This window comes from Hesperophylax consimilis, chromosome 25, assembly GCF_061612785.1.
Source record: "Hesperophylax consimilis isolate HC1 chromosome 25, BYU_Hcon_1.0, whole genome shotgun sequence".
NCBI lineage: Eukaryota > Metazoa > Arthropoda > Insecta > Trichoptera > Limnephilidae > Hesperophylax > Hesperophylax consimilis.
The window spans coordinates 19,141,687-19,163,512 of record NC_142860.1 but is presented as its reverse complement, the minus strand read 5'-3'; the positions used below and the strand labels follow the sequence as shown (position 1 = coordinate 19,163,512).

The window sequence follows — 21,826 nt, the reverse complement described above, 5'->3', positions numbered from 1 at the left end:
GTGGGTACCTACCTCGTCATTATTTATTATGAGCGTTTTGAGATTGCTCGTTATATGTGGCAACAGAATGCAACGGCATTTGCTACTCAAGAAAAGTGGACCTTGCACTAGGTCCTGAATAGCTGTAAGGCGCTGTTTCGTGAGCCGGTCTAGTGGAAGTACGTCAAATATTTCACCAATCATCGTCCTGAAAAGAGAATGAATAAATTAATTAAGAGGTAAATTACTTGTGACTCCAGGGCGTTAGCACAGTCGATCAATAAAACCCAATATTGACTAAATCCGTCATCTACGGTCCTTAAGCGGCATTAGGCAGTATACGCAATTGAATTCGACAGCCGGTAGACTTAAGACGAAATAAGAGCGGCGTCTTGGCTGTCACTAAGCTTCAGTTACCTGTCAATATACACAACTTATTTAATAATGTCTTTCGGAATCCAAAATTATTGGCCTACTAATCAACGGAGACAGAGTAACGAAACTTGCAGAATTGAAATACGTCATATACGCAATCAATTGAATCCGTTCGAGCTTGGAAAAACGGAATATCGCGGAGTTATGGGTAAACACCTCATTGACCATTTAACTCTATATTTAGAACCATTTATCTCACTTCTCGGACGGTGGACGTCATTGACACCTGGACTGCATAACATCTGATTGTACTTACGCTAATTGCTCTTCGGGAAACACCTGGATAATGTGCTGCACGGAAGAGGGCAGGAACTTGATACAAGCACCCTGGGAGGTGAGGGCACTCTTGGAGTCACAGCGCATCATTATTACAATGCTGTCCAGGAGTTCTGAAATTATAAAGTTCTCATAAATGGCGAGATTGTGTCAGTTATTAATTTTACATGCAGTTCTGCGGAGTTACCAATTGCCTCGATCATAGCCAACCACCAATATGAGAGGACACCAGAAGTAGAATAAATGTATATGCGGCAAAATCAGCACTTATCATTTTTACTAGACATTCATATATGTATATATAAATTGCTCTGATATGTTTTAAGATTTCGGGTGTCTGGCTTCATCGACGAGTTTACAAAATTTCGTCAACGTTTGGCTGTGTATGAACCTCCGCGCATATGTATGGTGATAGTTGCTAAGATACTTGAATCATTGAGTATCGGATACTCGCATATCTCTGTGGAAGAAGGCCCCTATCCACTCGAGCAAGGGAGATTTCTGGGTGTTCGGTTTTCGATTTAATTACAGTCAAACGCTTAAGAAGTTCCCACTTAAGAAGTTTTCACGCTTAACTTTTGTTTTCGGGTCCCTTGAATATTCCATCCAATAAACTACAAAAAACACGTTTTTTTTCCAAGATAAGAAGTTTTACAGCTAAAACTGCTTCCCACTTAACCTCTCAGACAAAGACATTTATTTACTGTGTGTTCCTTTGAGAACTGTCAAAATGTGATAATTTTTGTGTTATTTACGAGTTTTGCTAAAAGCTTCATAACTCACGTTTTGGGAAACGTAGCCTCATTCTAAAAAATGTTTTGGAAAGATTATGAAATCCATTATCGCATTGTGTTATTATACGTAAATATTTGCGTTTCTAAATATACATTTTATGAAAACGTCAAAAATATGTAAGAATCGCTGACCATTATTTCAAAGCCGTGAAAAATGTACTTTTTTCTGAGTATCATAAAGAAATAACACTTTATATATTATTGAAGAAATATAATTAAAAACTATTAGTCACTTCAAAATATTAACCGTCCAAACTAAAATATTTTTAATAAATTATTTAGAAACGCAATAAATTATGAATGAACAAGATGACAGATTCAATCGGCTTAGATAATGCACTTCTACGTTCCATAGACATTCTTGAATAAAGACGCGTAGCGTTATTCATTATCGATACTCTGTTTTTTAAATCATGGCAATCCGTATACTAGTGATGGAAATAAATCGATTTTTGTAAAATCTCGCGCGTTTACGTGAAAAGACGTTCTAATGTCTTGACCGCTATTATCATATTTACGTCTTTTGACGTTCTAATGTTCTGAGTGGTTAAGAAGTTTTTAAAATCCGGCGGTGAATCCATCACAAACTACAAGGAGTATGTAGTGAAATATACCTGAAAATGTGTCTGTTTGACCAAAGTCATTAATTTTATGACTTTGTTATTATTTTCTGCATCCCATTTTTAAGAGGTTTTACAAGATCTGTAAAACTATCATAAACCAAAACATCTAGGTATCTGACATGAACCTTTTTTCAAGAATCATATAATGTACGACTTTGCTGAAGCAAATTGTCTACCATAAGGCATCACAATAATAAAAACATTAGACAGTACCTTGAAACAGCTGCTGGAAGTCATGCTGGTCCCTTCCCTGCATCATGACGGAATGCAGCTCCCGACTCTTGACTATAAACCTGACCAGGTATTCCAGGCACTTCATGGTGCGCAGCAGGATGTTGTCACTGTCCACTTTACCGGCGTCGCGCACCAGCTGCGATAGCAGCAAGCACAGTTTCCTTGAAAACAATATTACAAATAACGTTGAATGCTAAAGGAAAAGTCAGATCAAAAAGTGCATTAGGGTTTATTAGAGATACATCAATGTATAGCCTTTTTAAAAATGATTTACGATGTAAAATTCTGTCAAAAATGAAACTCTTTGTGTCAGAATCTCACAATACATTCTTTATTTTAGAGGAAGTTGCACAAATCTGTACTCTCAGGACGGGTTGTTTCGGAGAATTTGAACAATTCATCAAATTTCCACGTTCATTTTCAAGTTCTGTGAAAGATTTTTTCAAGTTTTGTTTATATTTCAGTTTTGTCAAGCAACTAGCCTATAATGATATAATAACAGAACTTGAATAGGACTTTCACAGAACCCAGAAATGAACGTTGAAATATGATGATTTGTATATTAAATAAATTATTAAATAAATATTCATTCTAGACTTGCAGAAAAGTCAACAGATGTCGCATATTAAAAATAAAAAAAATAAGATAGGTTTATCTAAAAAGACGCTGTCTGGATTGCATTTAGTTCGGGTTGAATCTTGCGATCATACATAAAGATAGTTGCCAATAAAAATGTGCGGTGAAAAAATGAAGACAATGTTAGTGGTTCTTATTCGAAGTGTGAAACAGTTAAAAGTGACCGAGGGGAATAGGGTCCCATTAGCTCAGTCGGTAGAGCACTTTCCCGAAAAGACAAGGGTCCTGGGTTCGAGTCCCAGATGTGACCGTTTCCTTTTCTGATTTTTCCGTTTCAGATTTTCGTTTAGAAATCACTAATATTGTCTTCAATATTAAATATTACAATTTGAGGTTTTACTAAATAAAGTTATTCCGAAAAATAAACACCATTTTAATTTACATTTGAACAGTCCCGGTTAAATACTGATTCTCGGGTCGTTTCAACTATCGATCAAATTGCTATTAGCCGTCAGGCAAAAACAGAATGACTGTTAAACACTGAAACAGGCAGTATCAGCACTCCAACTTCACAGAAACCATTCAAATGTCGAAAATGCAAAATAGAGCTGTTCGTCAATCAAATGCGACAATGTTTAAAAAACACCTCAATCTAAATGGCGTTGTATAAAGTTGGCTAATTATTATTGTACACAAATATTAATAGCTGTTGACAAAATACGAACAAGACGTCTAAAAATTTGCTGCTAGAACTCCTGGATGAGGTGGGTAACGATATAATCCACTTACTCATATGCTAATGTGGCACAGAAGCTTTTCTTGATGTACAGGTCCAGGACTGGCTGGAAGTGGTGGAACTTCCTGTCGGAGACCAGGCTGATGAGGGTAAGGAGACACTCGAAGACCAGGAAGTTGTAGGAGCCATGCATATCCATCTCCAAGTCCACACCGCGCTCCTGGTTATCCTGGAATGAGCGGATGAATCAGAAACAAATGTTTATTAAAAAGGGAAAGATAAACATTCCTATCACATAAACGGTGACTGGGTATCTCATCAAAATGACAGTTCAACATACCATTACATAGTTAACTATTTAACCTAGTTTTTGTTTCATCACTTTTAATGACTCTATATCACTTTTTAAAGGTGTGTTTAATTGTTATTTTGATGAATTATCATGGAACCGACATAAACACCAAAAGGGCTTTTACACGCAATGCAGCACAGCTTTTTGTGAAAAATTACAATGCAAATATAATAAAATAATAATAACAAAATACATAAAAAAAAAATTAAAAAAATTCCCATTTGATCTCTGGTGAGTTGACGTGTTGTTGTTCTTGTATTGTTTTGTATTTATTTTACTTATATAATGCACTTGCATAGTGTTGATTGACTAGCTGATCATTTGTGGAAAAGTGAGTGGAAGGGTTTAGTTTTTCCTATGGGGAAGATTTAACCCGGACAACAAAATCGGAAGCATAAAAATATATTTTATTGTCTACTGGTTTCGGTACCTCCGTGCCATCATCAGGACAGTTATAAAATTTATGCTATTAAATACAGAAGTAATTAATTAATAACTTAATGAACCCTTATGAGGAAGACAGAGTCAGCTGGCGTACGCCGGGCTGCTCAGCATTTTACCCTGGCACAAGTCACATGGGTAGTATTAGCAAGAGTAATATCTTACCAGAATGCTAAATAAAGCGTCCAGAATGTCTTGCATGAACTTGACCACCTCTCCTCCGGGAACGGTTTGAAGTGAGGTGAGGGAGTATCTCAGGGAATCATCCGTAATGTGGTCACGCCAGTTCAACACGCCTAGAAGTTCCACTATAGAGGACAAATAGAATTAATTAACATTTTACATAGTTTTTAACAGATTCTCACAGCATTTCCCTGTGCTATAATGTTCAGTCATATTCTGTTTTAACAGACCAGGTACTTCTTAACCTTTCTATTTTTATGTGAATACCGCACAAGAGACCCAAATGTCTAGAGCCAGTGGGACTATGGCATCCCCTATTGGGGTATGTTGTGAGGCTGAATGGATGGAGAGGGGAGGTATATGGGGAAGAGGAAAGTACCTGGCTGTTCAGATCTGGTCACTAAACCTATTTCAAGCAGTATTTCGATTCTGAATGGTGGTCACCAGGTTTCTCATCAGGGAAATATTGAGAATACATATCCACCACTCTGCCTTATGTAATACGCACTTTTAAATTGATTGTCAACATTTACAATATTGTCAACATTTACAATATTGTCAACATTTACAATATTGTCAACATTTACAATATTGTCAACATTTACAATATTGTCAACATTTACAAGACTGTCAACATTTACAATACTGTCAACATTTACAATATTGTCAACATTTACAATATTATCAACATTTACAATATTATCAACATTACAATATTGTCAACATTTACAAGACTGTCAACATTTACAATATTGTCAACATTTACAATATTGTCAACATTTACAAGACTGTCAACATTTACAATATTGTCAACATTTAAAATATTGTCAAAATTTACAAGACTGTCAACATTTACAATATTGTCAAAATTTACAAGACTGTCAACATTTACAATATTGTCAACATTTACAAGACTGTCAACATTTACAAGACTGTCAACATTTACAATACTGTCAACATTTACAAGACTGTCAACATTTACAATATTGTCAACATTTACAATATTGTCAACATTTACAATATTGTCAAAATTTACAAGACTGTCAACATTTACAATATTGTCAACATTAGTATTTTCCACTCTTCTGTTCAACTCCCACTACCATAGCTTCCACTAGGGCTACTGGCTCCGAGCAGGTGGGACTAGAGGAAAACAGCAGGAGATTAGTAGATGTGGCAAACATTTAGAGAAGAATAAAATGCAAAATATAAAACTAACCATTTTGCGTAAGCTTCGTACTGCACACATTTGTCCCAATGAGGAACGCATCTTTTGGCGAGAGAGACAGGAAACCCCTCTGCAACTTGTTGTTTTCTTTGTCCCCTGCGGTCGTGCTCCTCTGGCTTGGCAGCGAGAGATAGCACATGGCCGCATCAATGTCATTGTTGGGCCATTTTTTACCGTCCACCTGGAAGCATGAATTAAAAAATAATTAGTTTGTTTTAAGTCAATTATTCTCTTGTCTAAATACAAAAATTTGAGTTTAGCCTGGTTTTGGTAATGCCGTAATCATATTTATTAGTGACTCGAAGCTATAGCTCATACATGCAGCCATTTAAGAGATACAGTTGGGCATATCTACAAATGAAAGTATAAAATTAGAAACACAAGGGTTATTATTAATACCTGTTATGCCCTTGTGACATTAAGCAAAAATATTGTTATTAGGGCAACACTGACCTAACAGTTGTTATTCAGGGAAGGACAAAATGTTAAGTGGCTGATAATCAAATAGTTTCAATACCGAAAAGACGATCCAAACATGATCACATAATATAATTTTTATGGGAGCCTTCAGAATCCTTTCATGCATTCAATGAGCTCCTCGGACACAAGTTGTATTGGGTTAGCTTGTACAAAATATATATTTTTTAAATTATAAAAAAAAAAAAAAATCCTGGGTTACGAATAACGTGACAATATTTTTAAATCTCCTACAACCACCACAGTAAGCTGAAAATGTTGCCTTTGTGGTTATGGAGGACTTAGCTAGCCAAGTAATTGAACTTACAACTCCTGGATAGGACACAGACGAAATGCCAACTCAGCTACTGACCGATCAAGGATTTTTGCACAGTGGGTATTATTCTTTTAACGGAAGCAATCTTCCCAACAACCCTTAAATTGATATGCTTGGTGTAACTTTAAGTGTCCAACTTAGGCAAGTTAGCCTATCAGGGTGTTTTATCAAAACCTCCTAGTTGACAAGGCCGGGACACTCATTCAAAGCAGCCTCCTAAATTGTATGGGAACGTCCAAAAAAAAAAATTTTAAAATGTTTCAATAAATAAGAATAAATTGAAAAAAAAAATTAAAATGAAAATTTATGTTAAATCCCATACAAGTTAGGAAGCTGATTTGAATGAGTGTCCTGGCCTAGTGATCTAGGAGGTTATGGTACTATACAGGGCCTGCAGGCAGTACACAATTGCCTACCCTATACAAATCGCAAGTGCATCCCACGGTTGAATTTGGCAGCCACCTCTGTTCTGGACCTCCAAATTCCTGAGAAAAACCCTTGATTTTGTGCAGACGCTATTGCCTTTGCCATTGCCGTCGACAAATCATCAAAAATACATGTGAAATTTACAATACCGAACACCAATACACATTCACAATTAGTAAAAAAAACATAATATGCTGTGGTCTTTTTATAAATATTTTAAATATAAAACGAAATAAACATGCAACATTTCCACATCACATAGTTGCGTAAAACATAGATGGACGATAGATGTTAAATAATCTCGACCATCTTAAACTTAGAAATAGAACACATCCTTTTTTTAATCCTGAATCCATATAAAAAGATGACTTATATGTAAACTGGATGAAAAAGCAATGAAATTCAAATGTAACATTGTCATCCAAAGATATTAGAAGAATGAGATGTGCTATGAGCAGTTCATACTGTGTGGAATCGTTTTGCCCAGGGTCGCCGGTTTTGTTCACCAATACTACTGCACACCTTCGCTTACGCTAAGGTATCCGCACTAATACATACGTACACGTCCCGATAGTATTCAAAGTACCCTAATTAGGTAGTACTCCGCCTACGGTCCGGCGGCCAACATAGCATATCTCGTTCTTCTAATATCTTTGTTGTCATCAAATGGCCAAACAGCACGGTTTTGCTAATTGTCTGTTTCAGCATTCTACCAAAGTTTGATCAGCTGTCAAGCAGAACAACATGACAGTTGTTATCTTCTGTGGATTACAATTTGTTGAAAAAAATTGAAACGAACCAAGAATCGGTTATTAATTTGGTTCAATGGAGGGACCTTTCAAATGTTGAAAAATCAAAATGGCGCTTATTAACTCTATTCTGCCAGAAACACTAAGGCGCCTGTTCTAGAGGTATGTGCAAGTGTCCGATAGACAACAATTCAAGCACCTTGGTGACTACCGCCATACATCATCGTGGAGGTTCGTACGCAAGAACATGTTGCTGACATTTCGTGATCGACGCCAGTCTTCCGGGCCCAGCAGGGCGAGGTTGTTCCCACTCACGTCGTCGAGACTTTAAACATTATTATTATTATTATGTAATGAGCAGACAGCATTCTGCTGATGCGCTCATATCTGATTTCACAACAAGTTTGACAATAATTGAGTTGTTTTAAGTTTGAACTAAGTCCTTTCTTCTCTCCAAATGTGAATCCAATAGAGCTTAGAATTGATTTATATTTGTTGCATCGATGACATGTTGTGGGAGTTTGTTCCAAGCATCCACTACTCTATTTGCAAGGAAGTGTTTTCTAGGATTAGATGCAAATGGCGTTTTGGTAATTTTTTTTGAGTGTCCACGGAGATTTATATTTTTATTAGTAGTGAAGATTTCTTGGATGCTAGGGCAACTGTAATGTCCAGATAAAATTTTGAAAGTCTCGATCAAGTCACCCCTTTCTCTTCTTTCTTGTAAGGTTGATAATCTTAGTTCCTTGAGTCTATCTTCGTATCGTAGATCTTTCAGAGCTCTTGGTATTTTAGTGAAACGTCTCTGTACTCTCTCTAACAGATTTATATCCTTTGCGAAGTAAACATGGCGTCACTTGTGCTAGACATTTCGTAACAATGCGTGTGCTTTAGATCAATGCTAGGAACAAAACAGTCAACAGGATATTAAAATGACAGCTATAGCAACTGTTTGGTTGTGAGACGTCACTAAAAATTTCTCACCTTATAGACGTTCAGGCAATGTTGCGTATCGTTAAGCGTGGTACCGTTGGGCTGCATCAGCTGAGTGTACGCAAGTGCAAATGGTTTTTCCGCCTTGTCTTTGGCCTCGTTTGAGCTGCGGTGCTTGAAAAGGAACACCACGTGTGCTTGCTTAAACTCTTCAATCGGTACGCATATCTGAAAAATTAAAATAAAACATTACTTTAAAAAAAATGAACTAAAAAAATCGGATGTATTGGTGGGAAAACTTAGGGACGGGTTTCTTGAAGATACCCAAAGGAAGCCATGTTCTAAAGTTGTCCAATATCATTGAAGACTACAGTGAAACCTAAGAAGTTTGCACACAACAAGTTTTGTTTTTTCGGTCCTTTGAAATGAATAAAAAATGGCTTTATTTATTCACCACACTTTAAGGCTTTCCCACATAAGAAATTTTTTCCTGGCTGTTGAAAAACTTTTTAAAATGATCCACGTTAATAATTTTGGTGCGCCTCTCACCTTAAATGTCTCCAGCCAGCGCGGTTTGTCTTCGTGATAATATACCACGGAGTTGTATTCATTTAATGGTTGTACTCCTCCACCTAGTGAGATCACACCCTGAAACAGAAAACATAGTAACAATATATTTTTTAGTCTTGAAGAGACCCGTGTTGTTAGAATGGAGAAAACACAAAAGCCTGCAGATCATTCCAAAGAAAGAGAAGACGTTGAGCAAGAGCAAAAAAATGACATAAAAATATTCTCATGTGGCAAATTCAACTCTGGGAAACGAGTTTCAGGACGATAATTCTTCAGAGCACCTTCTATTGTGAAATAACAGTAGAACTAAAAACGAAATAATAAGTTGATTGTTAAATCGGGGAACGCCCACTGAAAAGATATTTATACACACTAGAAATGCCTTCCGTGTAGATTTGAATAGAAATGAATGTTGCCACTGACTTTTGGTTCTAGCCCATTTAGCACATGCTCTGTCTCTCTTACACTTGCCTGACATTATAATAATAATAAATTCTTTATTCCAGGATCTGGGGAGGTGAGTGCAATCCCACACATCCCATAGAGAGTATAAGTACAGATAATATTTACATAATACTAAAATAAAGAAAATAGATTAAAAATAAAATTAAAAATGAGATTAAAGCATAGAAGCACGGGAATCCATCGGATCTAAGATTGTGGGAGCAAGTATCTTTCTCCAATGGTCTTCAATGCTCGATCCTGAAGTCAGACGGGATTCTATGATAAGAATGTTTCTGGAATGGTTTATCCTTCCCCTCAGTCCTGCAATCCTGGTTCTTAACAGAGCTGTAAATCCTGGAACTCGCCCTTCTGTAAACATTGAGGAGGCACTGCAGTGCCTGGGGAGTCCGAACATCAATCGGAAAGCGTTGTTATATTGAACCCGAAGCCTTTCCATTGTTCTTCTCTTGAAATTAGCCCAGAGCTCGCATTTGTACAGGGTGGTGCAAAAGGCTATGAAGAGCGTCCTATTCCCTCGTGGACTACAGAGCCGAAATCTTCTACTGAGCATGTTACATTTTATACTCAATACACGCCTCTGCCTGTCAATATCATCATCATCTGTTAGCTTATTGTTGATGACATGTCCTAGATATTTGGTGGTTTCTACTGTTTTCAGAAGCTCACCATTCAAAAAGGCGGGGGGGAATGTATATTGCTATCTCATTTGAATTTCATAACAATGATGAAACACAGTTTTGAATTGGAAATGTAAGGTCTGATTTGGCAGACTTTTGGATCACAAAACATGCCAACATTGCATTTTTTGTGTTTTTCTTTATTCTATAGGGACAGGTCATAACAAGTGACATGGTACAATATACTCACAGGAATCATCTGGCCATGCTGGTTGCACACCCTGGTGGTGACCTGGATGTTGCGGTCCGTGGATTTGCCGGTACCTCGGGTGAAGCAGCCCTGCACCAGGCAGAGATACAGGTCGTTGCGCGCGTCTCCCGGCAGGATGACCTCTGGGAAACCCATCTTGCGGGCTATGGACAAGTTGCCCACCATCAGATGTGGCACCTCCTCTCTTATCTAAATTAAAATCAGTGATCTTATTTATACAGAAGAGCAACAGCAATGCAATTTTAACGAGTTTATTGACCGAGTGTAGCGAAGTCAGGTTATAACTCAACCGTTTTGCATTTCGTCTGTCTGTAAATTTGTTTGTACATTCCGTTTCCAGTTCAAGATGGTATCTGGTTAAATGGATCAAAAATATTCTTTTTTCAAATGTGAAATGTTTGTGTTTATTTAAACTTTCATTCTTATTAGAATTTTTTCAATATTATGGTACCTACCTGCCTTAAGAAAAAAATTGAGATAGTGAAGGTTCGAAAAATTGTATAATTCCTTATTTGAAATTAAAAATATAATGCACATTTTATAATTGTAGGTAGGTATTTAAATTCTTAAGATGGAGGGGAAATTGTGGTTTTGATTTATTTCCATTCCCTCGGAGCCCCTACAATATATATTCAAGAATAAATTCTTAAGATTTATTCATTTCAGAATGGGTATTACAAGAGAATGTGTCAACTATGATTATCTACTATGTCAACTGAATTTATTAAAATTATCTGAACGTAGAATAGTTAATGACCTAAGATGTTTATGTAAAATCATAAATTCAATAATTGACAGCCCTGAACTATTATTATACTTGATTTCTTTACATAAACCTGGCATAAACCAACATCGAGGAATTATCTACCGTTCTATTGTGATAACTCCAACACAGAATCACAATTCTATACCCCCGTTCGCTGTATACAAAATTTGGGTAATGACTATAAGGATGTTGTTGATGTATTCAACACATCATTCACCAAATATAAACAAGTCATTACCCAATTTATTTCAGAAAGAAGAACATTAAATTTAATATAATTTAACTTTTCTTACCAATTTATTCTAATTTTCCTAGTGTTATATTTTTCCATCTTGCATGGTGGAGTATATAGTTTCAATTTTATTTCGTTTCAGACTTTGTTTTTGTTTTAGAGGTTGTTTTTTTTTTATTTTGTCTATTTTCTTCTTGATTTTGTTTTTTGAATTTTTTTTGATCTTGCTTTGAATTTGTTGTGCTTATTTCGATGTTCTTTGTAATAAATAAAAAAAATAACATGTAAAAGCCCAGCCGGGCGTGAAATTAGAAATCAATAAATAAAGATATATATTTTATTTAAAAAAATAATTTTATACTTTTTATCTTGAAAAATAAATAGTTTTTTCATTATAATACATATCTTTTTTATTAATAGTAGGTTTTTTTATATAAATATATATATTAAAAAAATTATATATATTTTTTGGTTTGACTGAGGATTGAAGCTTCCTCCCCAGGGACTGAAGTCAACAACGCTAACGCCTAAGCCAAACTCTAATTGGATAGTACCCACATTTATTTCATATATTAAGTGCTGTAAATTTTTATTTATTAAAATTAATGTCCTCCAATTTCTGAAAAATGAGCGTATGTGTATGCATGAGTGCCATCAAAAGTTAATGTAATGCATTGTCATCGACAACGAGTCGATTTTCAGCTCGTTCAGATGTCTAGAAGTGGGTTAATTTCCCCTTCCAAGATTCCACTTCATTAATTCATTCAATCAAGAAAACAAAATCAAAATTCAAATAGATCTATTCTAAAAATAATAATGTTTTTTTTATTACATTAATAAATTCGAGACATAATTTAATTCAGTTGTTGTGGTCAGTTTCCATAGAAATAACTTCAGATAGGTTGGGTTAAATAAGAGAAAATTAAAAACACACTCTTTTGGGCGTGAGATACTGTTCACAGAAAAACTAGTATGAAATAAAAAAACATCAGGGCTTTTTAATTTATTTATTCAATCTTTGGAGGGTCTTTTCGAGGAAAGGAAAGAATGACCCTGGGTGTTGAAAGAAATATCAATGTAACTGATTTATAAGTAAAATTACCTGTTTAAGATCACCGCGAAATAGTTTGACAGAGAGCCACAGCCCCTGTCCAGTCTTTGGGTCTCCTTTCAAGTCCTTGTTGGAGATTATTCTCTTCAGCAGCGTATCCAAGTTGTTGTCCTTTTCACATCTAAAACACATAAATTATCAGATTATAAATTAATAAGAGCGCTAATGGATTTCAAATTGAGAATCAGGCTTTGGTTCCTACTTTCGTGTACTTTATACACAGTTCACCTTCTCCAACCATCACAACATTCTTAGTTTGAAACTTGTATTTGAAAAAATGGAACAGAAGAAAGTGAAAAATTGAGTTCTTTTATTTTGAGCGGGAAGAAAGAAAAGATTGATAGGATAGGGGAATCAATCTGCCAACTTACGGGAAGAATGTGACGCAGTGATGCTTGTCGTCGTCCATGTCCAGCTGGCCGGACAGGAAGTGCGTGATGTCCATGGCGGCCACGCCGTGTGGCCTGCGCATGCCGGTTATACCCCTGCCCCACTGCTCCATGCCGCTGCCCACGGAGCCCCCAGACTGTGACACAGAACGCCCGCTGGCCAGCGCTGCGGCCACCGAACTTCTCCTGAAAAAAGATACATTACGTAAAGATGCTAACTGTCTGTTAAGAGAAATCTGATTTCAAAGAACCCGCCATGTAGGAAACTGTTTTCAAAGCTATAAATCCACATTTCAAAAGGAAATGTGATCAAATTAAATAATATACTTAACCAGGAAAGCCTTCTCTGATCTAACACCAGACATGATGTTAAAAATAAACAAAACACACATACGATGTAGAGTTCATATTTTGGGAAAGAAATCTTTTATTCAACAATAACAAAATTTAAAAAGATCGACAATATGAAGATAAAATCAAGTAACCAATACCAACATTAAAAGGAAGAGGTGACTTGATTGACACTCAAAATTTTATCCGGACATTATAGTTGGCCTGGTATTCAAGAAATCTTCACCACCAATACAAACTGTAAATTTCCATGGACACTCAATGGGTGGATGGATCCCCCATCGTGGAGTGATCCAGGGGACATCAAAAATCAAATTCCGAATTAACAAATTCCCAAGTATTTTGAAATTTTATGAAAAAAAACAAAAGAGCCAATAATCGGGATCCTCGGCCGCCCCTTCAAATTCGGGTAGTATCTTGGAGTAAATTCCTAATAATACAAATTATTAACATGTAAATCGAATTTTCGCAACCGATTACCGCCGCTGCCGCCACATTAAATTATACATAAATTCGTAAAAATACGATGTATTTCCGCGTTAATTGAAATTTTGCAGCCGATTTTCGTCGCGGCCGGCCCTTCGAGTTCAGTTATTCGGAGTAAATTCATTAAAATATAATTTTTTTTTTTATACTGCGTATACATTTGCAAGACAAAACGCGAACCGAGCCTCGAATTATGGGAAAGGAACAAAGCAACCGCAAGCGGCGTTTCTCAACATTTGCTGTTGCTTCGTTCGATTCCATAATTCGAGGCTTGGCTAGTGTTTTGGCTCACAAATGAATTCGCGCCATTAGACTTACCGATTATCTATATTCTGAGGCTCCATGCCTTCTATTCTTACAACGTAACAGACTAGATACACTTTCTCCCTCTTGATATCACTCGTTCCCAGATCCTGAAAAAAAACAGAAAAGACAAAAATTTCAATTTTATTTTCTCCAGTAATACATGAATGCATAGGCACATCGTCGGTATCATTCATTTGATAAACATGTTAAAAAATATTATGTAACTATTCTCGGTCCAACATTAGAACAACCCGTGGACGCGCATGTCTCCGCCCCTTCTCCCCACTTCTACAAGGACGAGCGTTAACACATTCAGACCCACTATTTTATTAAATTAATTATTTTATTTTATTTGTTTACCGACAAATAAAACAAAAAATTAAAACATTTTATACATTCAAATAATGATGATGATAGTATTACAATACATATTGTACTTTATTTGGCATCAGATTTATCAAATCGGCTAAGAAATCAATCCAAAGTTGAAAATATCACCATTGCCATTAAAAAAAATAATAATTTTCCTCAGATGATTCATTTGAAATTTCGTGTTTGTGAGATATCAGGGTTTCGAGATAAAATATTTTAATACATATTTATAATCATTGTCCGTTGAGGTTTGTGCACCACCTATAAACATAAATAAAACTGATCAACACCAACATTCACAAATTTTATACATATATTACCTATCTTTATCCTTGAATTATAAAAATGCATTGCTGTAAATCGAATAGTCATACAAATAACACATAAATAATGTTTACCTGTACTTTTTTGTTTTTCGTAATTTGTGATAAGTGAATTTTATCGCAGGGTCTGAATGGGTTAATTTCTCTAAGCGCGGGCATTCAGAACGAAAGCCAAGAACATACTGAATTGTGAGCGGACACAGGAATTGCAGCCGAGCGAAGGTGAAGGAACGAAGCGGGGGGGGGGGTGGTATGCGCAGAACAAACCTAATTTGGTATGCCAGCAGGACGTTCTTAACTTGGATCGAGAATAGAGACCCTTGAAAAATTTCGGAAAAAAAAAAAACATAAATAGTTTCTTCTTTAATTTAATTTTTTCTTTCTTTGTGAGTTTTAGCAACTACTTAACTGTCATTGAGCAATAAGGCTTAGCACGCACTGCGATTAAGCGCAAGCGGTTTTGGAATAGCTGAAAATGCCAAACCGCACACAAACACGCAATGCGGTTGGCGTTATTACTTAATTTTGTTTCAGTACCATCATGAATTTCTAGCGAGCAGCATATGTTGTAGCTTTGGTTCTATCTGTGCTCGCCACTCGAAAACCGAATGCGGGTAACCGCTGTGCATGCGCCGCCATACTATTACTATGGGACACAAAAAATTCGCACATTTTCAAACCACTATCCAATTGTAGCAAATTACGTTTTCAAAATCAGTCACTGAAAAAATTTGCTTATTCATGCACTTGTATAGAAAGCTACACGTTATATTTTTTGGCCATTTCGAAATGCTTGCGTTTAATTGCAGTACGTACCAAGTCTAAATGTTTTAAATAAAAACCAAATGGAAATACCCAATCATATTTCGGTACTCCTAGTGTTTTGTTCCTGTCGACAGGTTCAAGTTTTGAAGTTGTGATGTACGGGGTTTCAAAATATTCGCACATTTCAGAACACCTTCGTAACCTTCACTGGCTCAAGTGCCCTGAAAGAATCCAGTACAAACTGTGCTGGATGGTGTTTAAATCCATCAATGAAATGGCCCCACCCTACATCTCTGAACTATGCGTCCCGGAAAACACTGGTCTGAGGCAGTCAACTCTTAGATCAGCAACATCATCAGCTGTAGGCAGACTGATGGAACCTAAGCGCAAGCCAAATACTAAGTTTGGTGATCGCGCTTTCGGTGTATCTGGGCCGAAGGCTTGGAATAAACTCCCTCCGGAAGTAAGATCCATAACAAGTCCAACAGAATTCAGGTCTAAACTAAAAACTTACCTTTTTAAGCTGTCGTACCCTTAGATTAAATATACCATTCCTAAGAGAAAGTCCAGTTATATTCAATTTTTCAATTAAGTCCTAAATCCTGTATCTAAATTTCGCCAACAAACAATTAGATAATGTTAATCTCAAGTGACCTACCAGGTAAGTATTGTACTGTATATTTTCTCCACAAATATTTAAGTAATAACATAGATCACTGTAGAAATGTATTATAAGTTTGTACAGCGCCCTTGAGGTGATTTTGCACCTAAACGGCGCTATACAAGTCATCCAATTATTATTATTATTATTATTATTATGGTAATAAGGTTTAGTACTCAATTTATCGATGGTGGTAGTCATAAAGCTTATGCCAGAGTCCGTCAGATGTCGCTAGTGTGTAACATGTACTTGCGAGATTATATTATCAGAGAGCAAGTTCCTGGGGAGCAGAGTTTTACCTACCCTCGGGTAACGATCAGTTCTAGCTAGCCAGACAGGTTATTGTAACGTAAATAAAAACATTTATATAAAGAACCTTTTACTGTTTTAAAGAGTTCCCAACACCCGAAGTATGCTTGAGTAAAGGCAGACATAACAAATAATTATACCTAGCGCAGACCCGTGAAACATCCATCGCAGGACAATTTTGAAAAATACAATAAAAATAATTATTTTCTTTGAAAATATTATATTGTAGGTAGATACTTTATCGTTTTATCTCTTTATTTAAATCAGATCCAATTTTGAAAATGACACTTAAATTCAAAGCAAATCCGAGTTACAACAGACTTTTTGATTGTCCTAAAACGGGAATTCCTCCTAGTTGGGCAGTCAAAGTATTTTTTATCTACATGTGTCATTGTATCATCACCTGTACTAAATAAATAAATAAATAAATAAATAAATAAATAAACAGAAATTAGTATTTTTAATTATTGCGGTCATATATTCATAATTAATTAATCTTTCTCTTTTGGGCAGATCATTATTTATAGCAATATTTTAATGTTATTCTTTGGATACGATTTAAGATTTTCAAAGCAAAAATATAATCGTGATTCATTTTTGGGTTATTGCTGAGCTAATTACGGAGGCAATTGAAATCCACAAAACCTCCGTTTATATTAATAGTTCTTGATATTCGGTACTTGACGGCTACACTAAAACTAAAACCATATTAATGTAACTAATTACTATACTGAAATATCGACCCCAGATAATATAGTATGGTTACCGTGAACAGAACCCTCAGATTATGCAGCTGGTCTATATCGCTGGCCAGGCCGCCCTTGGACCACCGCACCACGTAACTCTCTGTGAAGTGCTTGTTCTCACTGCCGTCGTACAGCGACATGAGAAGCTCCGCATCCTCGGACATTTTGCACACAAAATTGCGCACGGAGGCGAAGAAGCTGTACGAGGAGTTGGGGGTCTGGGCGCTGGAGTTGTTGTGACTGTCCTCCTGGGAAATTAAAAGTAAAAAACAAATACAAAAAACCAAAGGAGAATGGGTGAAAAATTTTGGGACGTACATCCACTCCTCTATACAAAAACATCTGATAATATCATCATGCTAATGTCTGCCATACACACTCGATCCAGATGCTAGGTACTAACAGAAGTACTGCCATCTATAATATACAAAGACAACTATTGAATTTTTTTTTTATATATTCAATAATATTGTTTTTGGGTTTATAAAAACAGTTTATTTTCAAACAAGTTCTGCTGTGTAATTATTATTACGCGTGACAGCTGTTTCGCCCTCTGAAGGCATTATCAAACTGTGATAATAACAATATTATTGAATATATAAAAAATTAAAATTAAAATGGAGTTCTACAAATTAAACTTGGAAACAATAAAAAATAAATAAAAAAACAACTAGATATTGAAGTTTTCATGATATGTGAACATCCTATGTTGTTTCCTCTTTGAAAATCTGATTACCGAATCTAAAACAAAAATAAAGCCCCATAGAGGTTGAATGTGATTGCTTACCTAAAAATCTTACTTCTCACAAGTCTTCTATGAAAACGAAAAAGACAGAAGGTACTAGAGCAAAGATATTAGAAGAACGAGATGTGCTATGAGCAGTTCATACTGTGTGGAATTTTTTTGCCCAGTGTCGCCGGTTTTGTTCACCAATACTACTGCACACCTTCGCTTACGCTAAGGTATCCGCACTAATACATAGAACAGATTTCTGTGCGTACACGTCCCGATAGTATTCAAAGTACCCTAATTAGGTAGTACTCCGCCTACGGTCCGGCGGCCAACATAGCATATCTCGTTCTTCTAATATCTTTGTACTAGAGTGATGACATCACATACAACCTCTCTGGATCGATTTACGAAATTTCAGCAGCCATCTTGAAATTTTAGAGTTCTCAATCAATTGTTTCAAAACCAGTGAAGGGGAGGATAGGGGGGGAACTAATTCTAAAGTTAAAATGAAAATCTAGAGTTTTCCACTGATTTGGTTCATAGCTGGAATAGGAGAGGTTAAGATGGACCTGAACTCGAAACAGATGATAAAATAAGTGACTTACGTTTTTCTGTTCTATACTTTTGGCAGTTTCTTCATGGAAGGTGTAAAGCTGACAAGTGGATATATTTCTGGGGTCGACTTGAACCCCTGTGGATGTGCAGCGAACCGTTAAGTCCATGTCCAATTTCCTTCAATTTCCAAGAGAAAAACAAACTAATTAGCATTTATTTTTACTCAGGAGATATTTTCAATTTGTATTGATATTACAGGCGACTTATTATTTATTTATTTTATTTATTAATCTTAAGTTAGCTCACATCTTTGTGTGTGCTAATAGTTTTATAAACATATAAAAATATTGCTTATAATAATTTATATTGCACTTGTTTACACGTACCTGTTTCCCTTGTCCATTGTGTAGATGGCAGTTTTCTGCACCTTCTTGAGCTGGTCGTTGGGCAGAGTCCCCGACAGGATAGCACTCCTCAACTCCAGGAGGGCCCTCATGCTGACCTCGATGAATTTAAACTGGGCACCTCCAGTCTGGACAACATTATTTAAAATTATCAAATCTAATTTGACTGTTTCGATTAGTTTCATCTCTATTAATTCCATTACATTTGTGATAAATATGGGTGCCTGTCTCACTAGGAACTCCTGTGTTGAGAGCAGGCTCAGTTTACAACATAAATACAAATAATGACACAATATTAAGTTTAAGTTAAAGAACAATGTGTACTTATAAATCGGTTTTAATAAAAATCTTCGATGTTATCAAATATGATTTCTATCAAATTCAGATTTTCGAAATTATATGGTTAATTTTTTTTTTTAATTACACTAACAAAATGTTGTGCGCTTGCCAAAAAAAACAATAAATATATATTTACATTAAGGCGAAGCTTAATGCTAAATCACTATTTTGATTAATATTTTTAATTAATATCTTTTAATTGACTGTGTCAATGTACCAAAAAAACATAGTACCCAATTTAATGCAAGGTACGTTGTTTAAATATGTATTGTATTATTAAGGCGAAGCTTAATGCCAAATCTTGTTTAATCTTTATAACGAATTGGTGTACATTATGAATACCAAAAAATATGCTTTAGATAAATTGAAGGTTTTCCTATCGTTTCGCTTGAGTAGAATACAAATAAAAAAATAAATTACTCAAAAAAAAAAAAATGTAAGCTACAAAATTTTTTTTTTCAATAGAAATGTATGAACGCGTAAAGGAAACAAATTTTTTAAAATACAGTATATAGCTAAAATTATCTGTGACAGTTTCACTTGATCAATTTTTTTGCTTTCTTATAAAATTATTTACAAAATAAAAACCTGTTTTGTGCTTAAAATCAAACGTTTCTAGACTCCGTTTGTCAAGCGATTTTAATGCCTATTACCGACAATATAAGGTATACCAAGAATGTACATATTTTTGGCTTGTAGCTTCCTCTTTAAACATTTTGTGTGAAAAAAAAATATTCTGGGGCTATTTTGGAAAAAATTTCGAATTAACAGGGTTTTACTTTACGATAACACCCACTATGTAGTAACATTAAAGAAAAAAAGAACTAATAAGAGATTGACAATGTAATAATGTACCTATTGTTCTTAAAAAATAAACAAATATCGATTATTACTAATAAATCACGCCCATTCTGCACGTGCCAAGATACGTGCAGAAACTGTACACTTTCTCTTGTTAGCTATAGTTTCGTCCAGATACATATTAATAAAATATGTAAAAGGTTAATTATATTGAAAAGAAGTGAAACAGCAGCCAGGCACTGTATAAACATGATTCTAAAGTCGTATAATCTGCAAACTTTTTTGCTTGTGAGTAACGAATAATTATTGATTCTTTTAAAGATTCGTGTTGGTTTCGTGGTTGTTTTAATTTTAATGTTCTGGTTTTGTCCTGTCCCATAGCACATACAGTCCTGTGCTATAACACTGTTTCTCTTATCATCGCTTTGTGTACAGTACATTTTTATGTCATGTTAGTTATTTTTGTTCTGTCTCATATTTTTGTTCTCTTGTAATCGCTTTGTGTATACTGTACATTTCTGTGTTATATTATTTGATCTATATTAGGTAAGGCACAATGTAGAAGTAATCTTAAGAACATGACCATTGAATCCTGAATTACTATCTTTAAGTTTGTCATAGTAAAGTGTACTTGAAGTCAAATAACACAAAACCGCGCTATGTAAATGTTTTGTTATTATATTATTACAAGAAATAAAATTACAAAATTTCCACGACGAAATACAGGGTTTTCCAATAAGAGGTGTTATTTTGATATTCAAAGAAACTTTTCCCGTAAAAGATCAATGGTTTCGTTGCTTGTGTGGCACGTAGCGCTGTCTTGTTGAAAGTAAACGTTGTCCAGATCAATAGCATCCAATTCTGACCATAAAAAATCATTAATTATCTCTCGATAGCGCAATCCATTCACCGTAACTGTTGCTCCAGCCTCATTTTCGAAAAAGTAAGGTCCAATGACTCCGGCGGACCATAAACCGCACCAAACAGTCACACGTTGAGGATAGAGAGGCTTTTCAACTGTACGAAACAATATACTGTCCGTACAATAACTGTAGATACGAAGGTAGCTGGGTACACTTGTCAGCGTTTTCAGTCTTGGTAGAGGTTGTAGATGTTGTAGAAGTTCGTGGTAGAGTTTAAAGCCACGATCAGAGAGGAATTTATTTCCAGATCTGAACTGACGAAAAGAATTTAATACTTGGTAAAACTGAATTTACTACTGAATAAAACACTTGAAAATATTTCTTGAGACTTTTGGAGACTTGGAGATGGTTCTTCAGGAGAGAGGATTCTCTTTCAGAGGTAGTTGTTGAACTGACTTTGTATGGAATTTGGTTCTCTATTTATAGAACGTTTTCAAATCGAACCCTCTCGGAGGCGTTCTATCCTCTTTCGTGAGGAGTAAAGTGGTTAGGTATTTTTCCTCTCTGCAATTATCTTGTTGAGAGGAAAGTTATATTTTAATATGATACCTTTCACCAAGTCAGTTCAATCTA

General features: G+C 35.5%; 1 protein-coding gene across 2 annotated transcripts in view; it reads right to left on the bottom strand.

Annotated features, from left to right (window-relative positions):
• Nucleotides 1–21,826, bottom strand: part of mbc (dedicator of cytokinesis protein myoblast city) — a 116,815-nt gene that overhangs the window by 58,611 nt on the left and 36,378 nt on the right. For both annotated transcript variants that reach the window (XM_089646873.1, XM_089646874.1), the window contains exons 4-18: nt 19,173–19,318; nt 18,837–18,963; nt 17,519–17,746; nt 14,335–14,429; nt 13,162–13,365; nt 12,782–12,911; nt 10,661–10,870; nt 9,308–9,406; nt 8,810–8,986; nt 5,849–6,038; nt 4,612–4,754; nt 3,707–3,882; nt 2,321–2,502; nt 671–803; nt 13–187 (exon numbers count right to left, since the gene is read on the bottom strand). In XM_089646873.1, coding sequence (XP_089502999.1) covers nt 13–187; nt 671–803; nt 2,321–2,502; nt 3,707–3,882; nt 4,612–4,754; nt 5,849–6,038; nt 8,810–8,986; nt 9,308–9,406; nt 10,661–10,870; nt 12,782–12,911; nt 13,162–13,365; nt 14,335–14,429; nt 17,519–17,746; nt 18,837–18,963; nt 19,173–19,318 — 2,415 coding nt within the window. The remainder of the gene's footprint in view (nt 1–12; nt 188–670; nt 804–2,320; nt 2,503–3,706; nt 3,883–4,611; nt 4,755–5,848; nt 6,039–8,809; nt 8,987–9,307; nt 9,407–10,660; nt 10,871–12,781; nt 12,912–13,161; nt 13,366–14,334; nt 14,430–17,518; nt 17,747–18,836; nt 18,964–19,172; nt 19,319–21,826) is intronic.